Source organism: Synchiropus splendidus, chromosome 15 (genome assembly GCF_027744825.2).
Source record: "Synchiropus splendidus isolate RoL2022-P1 chromosome 15, RoL_Sspl_1.0, whole genome shotgun sequence".
Taxonomy (NCBI): Eukaryota; Metazoa; Chordata; class Actinopteri; order Syngnathiformes; family Callionymidae; genus Synchiropus; species Synchiropus splendidus.
Window position 1 is genome coordinate 4439853 of NC_071348.1, and position 9009 is coordinate 4448861.

The 9009-nt window shown below is 43.0% G+C and overlaps 1 protein-coding gene across 1 annotated transcript; it reads left to right on the forward strand.

Moving 5' to 3' along the window:
* The first annotated feature begins 3725 nt into the window (after positions 1 to 3725).
* On the forward strand, positions 3726 to 8595 carry LOC128746475 (uncharacterized protein C7orf31). Its single transcript, XM_053843539.1, has 9 exons — positions 3726 to 3821; positions 4140 to 4190; positions 4716 to 4772; positions 4832 to 4861; positions 4939 to 5129; positions 5200 to 5288; positions 5470 to 5644; positions 5709 to 5797; positions 5860 to 8595. Exons 2-9 carry the CDS (start codon positions 4147 to 4149, stop codon positions 6388 to 6390), a joined length of 1206 nt encoding a protein of 401 aa, XP_053699514.1. The 5' UTR covers positions 3726 to 3821; positions 4140 to 4146; the 3' UTR covers positions 6391 to 8595.
* The last annotated feature ends 414 nt before the right edge of the window (positions 8596 to 9009 follow it).

A 9009-nucleotide genomic window follows, 5' to 3' on the forward strand; every position in this document is an offset into this window, starting at 1 on the left:
AGTGGAGGAGAAAACTGCAGGGCAGGCTTCTCTCTCGCTCTCTTTTATTCCCACTCCAGCTCCGTCTGCGAGCGGAACGCCAATCAAAAACCAATGGAGGCTTCTTTCACTTTTAGGCAGAGCACAATGAAGTGCACAAGAGCCGAGTCTGTTCAGAGGAGTCATTAATAAGTCATGTCGCCTGCTGAAAAAGTTTTTTGGTCATTTGAATGTGGATCGATTCAATAATAATCCTTCTAAAGGCTGAATGCTAATTTAATTAAGCATTTTTCAGTCGAACTTAATCTGAAAACAGAACTCATATTGCCTTTTCATAAAAAAGAAAATTATAATTTAAAGTCGCATTTCTAAAAATGTATCATCTCCAGCTATCTGTCATTCAAATTGAGGCCTGTGGGCCACAGGAGGCCATGAGAAAACTCTATCGTGGCCCAGATGGATACAAACACTCACACAAAAAAAAAAAACTATAAAAATTGAAGGCTTGAAAAACCAAAGGAAATAAGTATGTAATTTAGAAAGTGAATACAAGAAATTATTATAAAATAAAAATAAAATTATATAAAACACTGTTTTAGTGTTAATAGGTTAATTTGTTTATCTCCTTTAATCACACAAAAGCTGAGTAAACTCACAATTCTGAGAAAATTAAAGTCTTGCGTTGATAAAATCTTCCTTTATATTACATTTAGAACAAATTAAACAGTGACTAATTTGTAATTCATTACACGTTTATTGTGATTGAAGAGGAAAAGAAGCCCGGACACCTCTCTCCTGGCTTCTCTGGATGTGGAGGTGTTGCAATTTGGGCTCCTTGGCAGGAGGGAGTAGATCACCCAGCCAACCAAAAGCTTTGCCTTTTAGCTCAGCTCGTTGACTGAGGACGCTGCGTCAGTCGATCTCACGCTCCATCTATTCCTCACTATGGACCCAAAGATTAATCTAAAAAAAAAAAAAAAAAAAAACCAGTATATCTCATGGGAAACGGAAACTGGTCAAAGAACATTCAACTGAATAGCATTGGCAAAAAGTATGCCATTGATGGTGAATTTAAATAGCAGGACAATCATTCCTGAAAGTGTTAATTCTCCCTAAACCACCTCAGTGATACAGGAGTATGAAAAACTGAGCCACAGCTTTGGATGTTTAATGTTTTATTCATGAACGTATGTGATATCATGTAAGTTGGAATGCCTAGTTATGCAGTACATAGTAATATGGTGGAATGGTTGGATGCAGGGATGATAGGCAGATGCTGTGAAAGAGTGTGAGCTGCTCTTACTGCGGGAAGCTCAAGGACTTCTGGCTCTCAGCAGAATAAAATGTGGCTGAATTCACAGAGAGAGAATGTAAAATGAAAGAAAATTTGTCATTTTGACCACCATTTTTGCTCCTTTGACGCAGTTACACAACCTTTGGTCGAGTCATGTCACATGCAGACACACACGCGCGAGCATCACCTCCTCAGTGGAATGTGTTTTTCAAAGCATGAAAAGAATTTAATATTTTTCTGTGCCGTGTCCTTTGAGGTAAAAGTTCAGGGTTGCCTTCTACGCTTTACGCATTCAATCCGAAGCACACACACACATGCACTCACATTTTTCTACTTTGTGGGGACATAGTGAGGTTTCTCACTGACATGATGCTTTCGCCAGCTCCTCACCCTAAACCTAACCATCCAAAACAAATGGATAACCTTAACCAGGACTCTGAACCAAACTGAAACACAATTATAAGGACTCAGTTATTTTGTATTCATCCTCATACTGAGGCTTAAGATTGTGGGGTTCAGCCAAATGTCCCCACAAAGTCATACAGTCCTCACAAGTATAGTGTTTTGTCAGGAATTTGGTCCCCACAAAGTAGAATAACCAACTACACACACAGGCACACACTGTAGTGTCAGATAGATTTGACCTGTGGCCTTGATAAAAAGTTGTCATAATTTTACACTTGTGTAACGGTTACACAACACGTTGGACATTAAGGTCGTGTGCCTGCATGTGCATGTGTCTCTGTGTACTTCATCTGATAGCTGCATCTCGTACGTATGATGTTCGTATTTACACAACAACGTCGCAGCTATTGGATCTCAGCCAACGGGGTTACTCCAGGTCAACGCGGGCCCTGAGACCAACTTAATTTGTGCTTTGCGGAGCCCACTGCATCTTAAATAATCCACTGATGAAGGCTGGTGATTTATTACAAAGAAAAAATTCAATTTAGCATATTTCACTTGCTGGGCGGTGAAGTCCTCCGAGGCGGCGGCGGGATTTACTCGGACTATTGCTTGTGCGTGGTCACTCCGCGCCTCCCCATGAATATTGGAGCGATCACTGCAGAGCGCTGCATGTTTCTAATGCAGCAGCAGGATATCAGGACGGTGGCCTGCACCGCTGGGGCACAGCGAGGTAATTGGTTAGTGGACTCAAGTTAAGCCGCCTGACAGGACGCGGGGATTTTGCTTGGGATAAGGTCTCCAGAGATTCCCAATTAAAACCTGCAGAGTACAAAAGGCAGTGATGACCAACAAACAAAGCTTGGAAATGTGCCATCCATCGTCTGCAGAGCTTCTGCTGAAATGTTGCTCTCGATGAAATCACAACTTTCTCTAAGACGAGAAGCCATCTGGGAGAGATCCTGCCCACTTTCAGGAAAGCCTCTTGACTTGGAGCTAGTAAGGGCTAGGTCTCTATGCTGCGGCTGCTGCCCCCCTGTCCTGACCTTGGATAAGCAGTTCCAAAACCTCCCACAGAAAATACAAGATGGCATGATGACAATATATACAAGTGAAGCTTGAAATGACCAACACTTTCTGTTTCCAAATTCTGGTTTTGCGATTTAAAGGTAGGGTCGGTGATCTTGTTGCCACATTTAAGCTCAACCATGCTGTTCCACTTTGATACTGAGAGAGGAAGAGTGTGGAGTTTATAAGCAATGTTAAAACTGCTGCAAGAAAAAACTCCGAGCCTTCCTTTAAAATGAAAAAAAAAACAAAAAAAAAGTCAAAGAAGACTGCGCTGTTTATTGTAAATACATGTTGCAATATGATCTGTATCATCATTTCTTATTGTTGCGATACAAACTTAATGCAAACTCAAATTTCAAAGCTAAAATCTCCCAAGCACGAATGGCACTGGCCATCATCCTGGTTATTTGGCAAGAAACCGTGAACGACACTGGAAATCAAGTCAAGCTATTTAGCCAGCCCCCGACTTTTGTCTGGTTTTAAATTCAAGATATTGTGCTCATACCTACAAATTAAAAGGGTTCTTTGAATGTTCAAACTTCTCACTGTTATCAACACCGCTCCTGTAAATCATTCATGGTGAGCACATGCTGTCTTTCCTGATAAAATGTCTTTCAGAGCAAGCATGCAGATGTCAGCTGGAAATGAACCTTGAGTCTGAAAAGATGTTCTGTCTCTGTATTTCCGAGCAGCCTTGAAGTGTTGAACAATGAAACCTGACTCTGGTTACCCAACACCAGGAGAGCTGAGGTGGATCTGGTGTCTGTAGCAGGGACCCCCGCAGCCCTTTATTCTCCCATAGAAAGTTGATTAAGCAGTGTACTGATATCACGACAGATGATGGACCTTCAGAGCTGTGATTCTTCACTTCTTAAAATCAACCCCGACAGATTTTTTTTGTATCTTCTCGCTGGTTAATTATTTATCGCCAGCATTTCTGTTTACCGTCCAGCCTCATGGTCAGGTGTCACTGAACCGTCGGCCGAAACATCATCACTCACTCCGCTCGTCTCCAAGAATACAAACACGCGCTGCCAGAAGGCACGGAAACATTCGGCTCCCCTCCGAACAGGTCAGAAAACTTTCTAAATCCCTCAGCACGTTTGTCTTGCTGCATGTTTTTATTCATTTATGACGCCGTCTTTGACTGAAGTATGAGTAACGCGAGCAGCATCGCAAGCACACACCTCCACCAAGTCGCTCAATTCCTCTGTGATTCTAACCTGATATTATTGATCCACATTGATTAAATAAATAAAAATGTGATGTCATGTGTGTTTTATGTTCAGCAAAGATCTTCTGAATTCCCTCTATAGTCATTAACAAGATGCTAAATAAGAATAACTAACATTTGTAGATGGAACATTTTGTCCATGTCTGTTTTCTTCAGCAGCCAGATGGAGCTTCAGCCTCTTGAGCTCAGAGGAACCAGCTCGCTCATGTGAGTGAACAGAATCATCTTAAAACTGCTGAGTAACAAACAGTTAAACAACACTCTGCTGGTTTGTTTAAGTGGTAAAACAACACATGAATAGCACTGACTACTACATGAATACTATACAGACAAAATAAAGTCCTGACTAACAAAACTATGAACTGGGCATGTGTACTGCTTTCGCGTATCTGTATGTACTTATACATGTGTTGCTAAAACAAGTGTATTACAAGGTTTACACTTGTTATAGCATGTGCAAACCTTTATTGGATTCGGCCAGTGGAAAGCTCTCTTGATGATTGACATAATAACACTAAAAGTCTACTCATTTATTTTACACAGAAGGACAAGCACACCTAAAAGCCTAATTTTGAATGGGTGCAAAAACAACGTTTTTATGAGTGTAACGTGTCAGTTGAGAGGTGTTCATCACAGCTTCCTGTTTCTCCAGTTCAGATTGTTAAAATAAATGTTTAAATAAAATCATAATAATTTTTATGACATAATAATGTGGGATTTATGATTTCATAGAAGCTCTGGGATGAGTGCATCAAGAAGGAAAACTAAAGATCGGCTCAACGATCAAATGTGAGTGTACATCAGTATCGGTAATTTATCATCTTAAACATGTTCATTCCCTTCTTTAGTTTACCGAAACCCTTCCATGTCAATATGGGGTGAGTCCTTGCTCATGTTGATCTTCATAGCTGATGATTTTCGAAAGGTTTCAGCAACAGTTTGTGCCTGTTCCCAGAGAGAAGATGATCCAGGTCGCCTTTCCAAAAGAGCATCCTTACGCATCCCATATATCTCGCTATGCAATCTTTCCATCATTTAAATGTCCGGACGATCCAGACTCGGGAGTCAGAGCTTCGTCGCAGCCTTTCCTCACCCCTCACGTTCCGAAGGCTGCCCCGGAAGTGAGCGTGCTGAGCAAGTGTATCGGTGAGAAAAGAAAAAAACGGACCCAATTTTACCAGAAAATGTCATCGCATGTCATGGTTGTCTGAAACAGGAGGTCCATATCGGCTGGAGGTTGTGGAGTCTGCCGCAGGGAGAGGGGAGAACGCTCTGGCGTGGCCTGGGCACCGAGGATTCTGGGATGTGAGTGTCATAGGTTTTTAAGATGCGGGTGAAATGTGCAGGAGCGAGAGTCGAGGAACTGAAGGGATATCTGACAGAATAAAAAAGATGGATGGAATCAAGAAGGAAGCGGGGAACGCTGAGGTAGTTTGCTGGTGGCAAATTAAAAATACATGAGGTGCTCTGTCCCCTGTTGTCTCAGTATGCGAAGCCGATGACAGAAGAAAGTCAAGTCTGGTACCCCACTCCCCCGAAGACTGTCCTGCCTAATCCCAAACTACGTGAGTGGGAAGGAACTTTACCAGAGCGCACCAGCAACATGCTGAAGAATCTGGAGAAGGCCCTCTGGGTCACGTCGTATCAGATGCACTACACTGGTGATCCCATCGAAAGTTATGAAAAATGATTCTGTTTTTTTAACAGCAGTGTTTGTGTCTGCAGGCTCCGGACCAGCCCGTCCTCTCCAGATCGATGACTTCAGGGAAAAGATAAGTGACCCCAGCGGGACGTCTTCACACGCTGCACCTCTGGTAAACTTCATTTGAAATAACTCAAACTCAAAAAGTGACCTGGATGTAATTGGCTCCTGCAGAGAGAAAGGTCACAGCCCGTGTTCATTCCCTCGAAACCAAGAAGAGGACGCCGGAGAAGACATGAGAGCTTCATGCAACTGAGTCCCTCCTTAGCTTCAAAGCAAGGCTCTCCTTCAGCTACTGTAAACCAATGTAGGTCACCAGAGATTACCACCGAGTCTAATGAAGCACCGGTGCCAAACAAACTGGGTCACAGTATATCACAGGGCGCTGTGGAAGTGCTGAGCTCAGGGTTTCCTCAGGAGGTCATGAAGAAAGACTCCTGCGACAGGTTTTGGAATGTTGGTGCTCATCAGGAACTGCAGCTTAAATCCGGGCTCCTGCCTCGTCCACCCGTCCTTCCTGGCATCCAGCAGTCAAACAGAACCAACAGTTCCAACCCGCAGACACTTCTACAGCCATTCAGTAAGTCTGAAGCTCATCGCCGGTTTAACGTCTCCACCGCAAGACCTCTTGTGAACCTGAATGACAACGTGGTCACCGGACGAAAACACGACTTCTATGGAGTCAACTGCAACTTCCTTCACTGAGGGTTGCCTCACCACTTCAGCGAACACAGACCACAGTGGGATCCAGTGAGGGTCCTGATGACTTGAACTACTGTAGTTGGCCATTGGTCTGAGATATGAAACAAAAGTGACAGATTTGCATTCAAGTCAATGCAGAGGCGTGAATATGGGCGAGGAAATTGAAGCACGTTTGGGATGACAAGGTCAGAACTACAGTGACTTTCATGCTGAAGTTGAAAAGTCTGAACTCTGGCGACACGTTAACCAATTGGATTTTAGATTTTGCACAGATAGGCAAGCGTGTATTTGAAACGTAGGATGGTAGAGGAAGCTACCGCCTTCCTCGACCCTCGGATTGACTTCATTTCATTTCATATGGCCATGAAAACATCACCTCATGTTCATGGCAGGCTGAAAAGCTGAGGTAAGTAGCTGAGCAGAGCCAAATGTTTAAAGCTAAGTTGCTCATTCATGATCGAAATTGAAAGTTTGGGAGGAGAAGAATCAGAAGCGAGGAAGGCGGCACCGTCCCTACCATCCTGTTTATCAAATTAAAGGGAAAGTTGATCGAAAGAAGGGGAGAAAAGAAAGAGAAGCTAATTGTGGCAGTTGCTAACATTCACGACTCACCAGGCTCCTCTGAATGATGGAATCCCACGGTAGACAATTACTGATGGGCTGGTCAGGCTTCATGAAACAGTGTCCATGTTCTCAGAGCCCAGTCTTGGTTTAAAATTGATGAAGTTTCTTTGAAATGGTTGTTCAATTACCAAGATTTTAGAGCAGATGGAGCCATTTTGTGGCCTCTGAAAGTAAGGACACTGTTTCATGAAGCTTCATCGTCTCATCCAATAGTGACAATTCTGCCTCTCAACTTTTTCACTGTCCACTAACTTCAGCAGAGTGACCTACTTTTTCAGCGTGACTAGTGTGTCATGTGTGATGTGAACGTACCTGAAGACCTGTAGGCCAGTGTCAACCAAGGCACTTTCATTTCCCCCCTCCTCCCACAGTAATTCACATCAACCAGCTTTCATTGTGGCAGTGATGATGGAATTAAGGAGGCTTCTTCTTTGAGCTCGTGTGTTGAACAAGAAGTGTAGCGCCACTGTCAGTCCATGAACACATAGCTGTGCATCTGTGCTTCGCCCTAGGATTGGAAATAATTGAACGCATCCCGCACATGTTTTCTTAGCTGGTGTAACTCATAGACAGACACTACTGCACTTGCTGCAGGAGCTCACCGACACGTGTGTTCTCCCACATGCTCCCCCAGCACTGCTGGAAAACAGGCACTCAATTATGCCTCGGCCCATATTGGAGTCTCTAATTGTCTGTCCCTGAGATGAACCAGCAACCAGTTCAGTGCCCCAGATGTTCTTTTAGACCTTGGTTTCACAAAAAGTTTGTGACAATTTTTGTTTGGGTTTTCAGAGGTGAGGGATCACAATACTTGGCCAGTGGGTCAAAGGTTTCTGGGAGGGAAAAGAGGCCTGCAACACACGTGGCACTGCCAAGAAGCGGTGCACGTGTTTAACCATTGTTACTGTCTTGTGAGACAAAGGCTGTACAGTTTCTGGTTGGGTTTCCTTTCTTCCAGCCTGTTCATGTAGCATGCTAATTATCTCCTAAGCCCACCGAATGGTCTGAATCCACTGTCGTTGTTAATTCCGTCTTTGTTTCTGTGCATTTTATGCACGACATTAATTAGAGCTCAACATGTGTGGAACAACAGTGCCCTCCTATACGGCTCCCTTAAGCCGCCGCAGACAGACAAATAAAAGAAAATCCCTTCAAAGCTCTTAGAGTCCGCATGTCATGTGTTCACCAGATAATTACCATGGTGTTTTCATTTACATGAGAGGACATTTATATGAAGCTGTATCGCACACGCACACACACACAACCCTGAGTTGTGCAATGGAATCTGAGTGTGGAGGTGCTGCGGTAACCTTCGCGCTCGGCGGTGTGAAAGAAGAAAATAACCCTTTTTCATATAATCTTTTGCCGTCAGGCTGACTCATTGTGAAAAGATTTTTGTGTGTGACAGCGAGTCCTTGAGGAGGGAGCCGCGCGTCCTTCAGAGACAGAGCAACATGATAATGGCTCCCACTGCAAACTGCACCTGTGCAGCTGCTGAATCCAGGAACGTGAGACAAGGCCACACTCGCATGCAGTGTGGAGCCTCATTCCATCCTCGCTGGCTGGGTGTCACAAATCAGCTCACTGTAGGCAAGAGTTATTATTATATTACCAGTACATTGGTTTGAAAAATACATGTGAAAATTCACTCAAATAAATTCACTCATTTTCAAATTATAATAATTTTAGCATTCAACTTGGACTTTCAAAATGGCCTCTGGTCACAAGCAAATTTCTATTTGAGTACAGGGACCGTGATTGTGAAAACTGATCCATATCACAGTATAAAATCAAATGCAGTCTTAAACTTATCTGAAGGAACATTAAGAACATGAAATTATAACAAGGAAATCATAAAATAATTATTTCTACTTAACAATGGAAACTCAAAAATTAAATATATGTATATTATTCATAAAATGAATGATAATGTACTAAAATAACTAATTAATAGGATTAATTTATTGTAATGCTTTTCCAAAATGTTATCACACCAGC

Coding starts and splice junctions, on each gene's coding strand:
- LOC128746475 (XM_053843539.1), top strand. CDS start 4,147: ATGGAGCTTCAGCCTCTTGAGCTCAGAGGAACCAGCTCGCTCAT. Junction 5,645..5,708: donor GTATCAGATGCACTACACTG/GTGATCCCATCG, acceptor TTGTGTCTGCAG/GCTCCGGACCAGCCCGTCCT. Junction 5,798..5,859: donor CTTCACACGCTGCACCTCTG/GTAAACTTCATT, acceptor TGGCTCCTGCAG/AGAGAAAGGTCACAGCCCGT.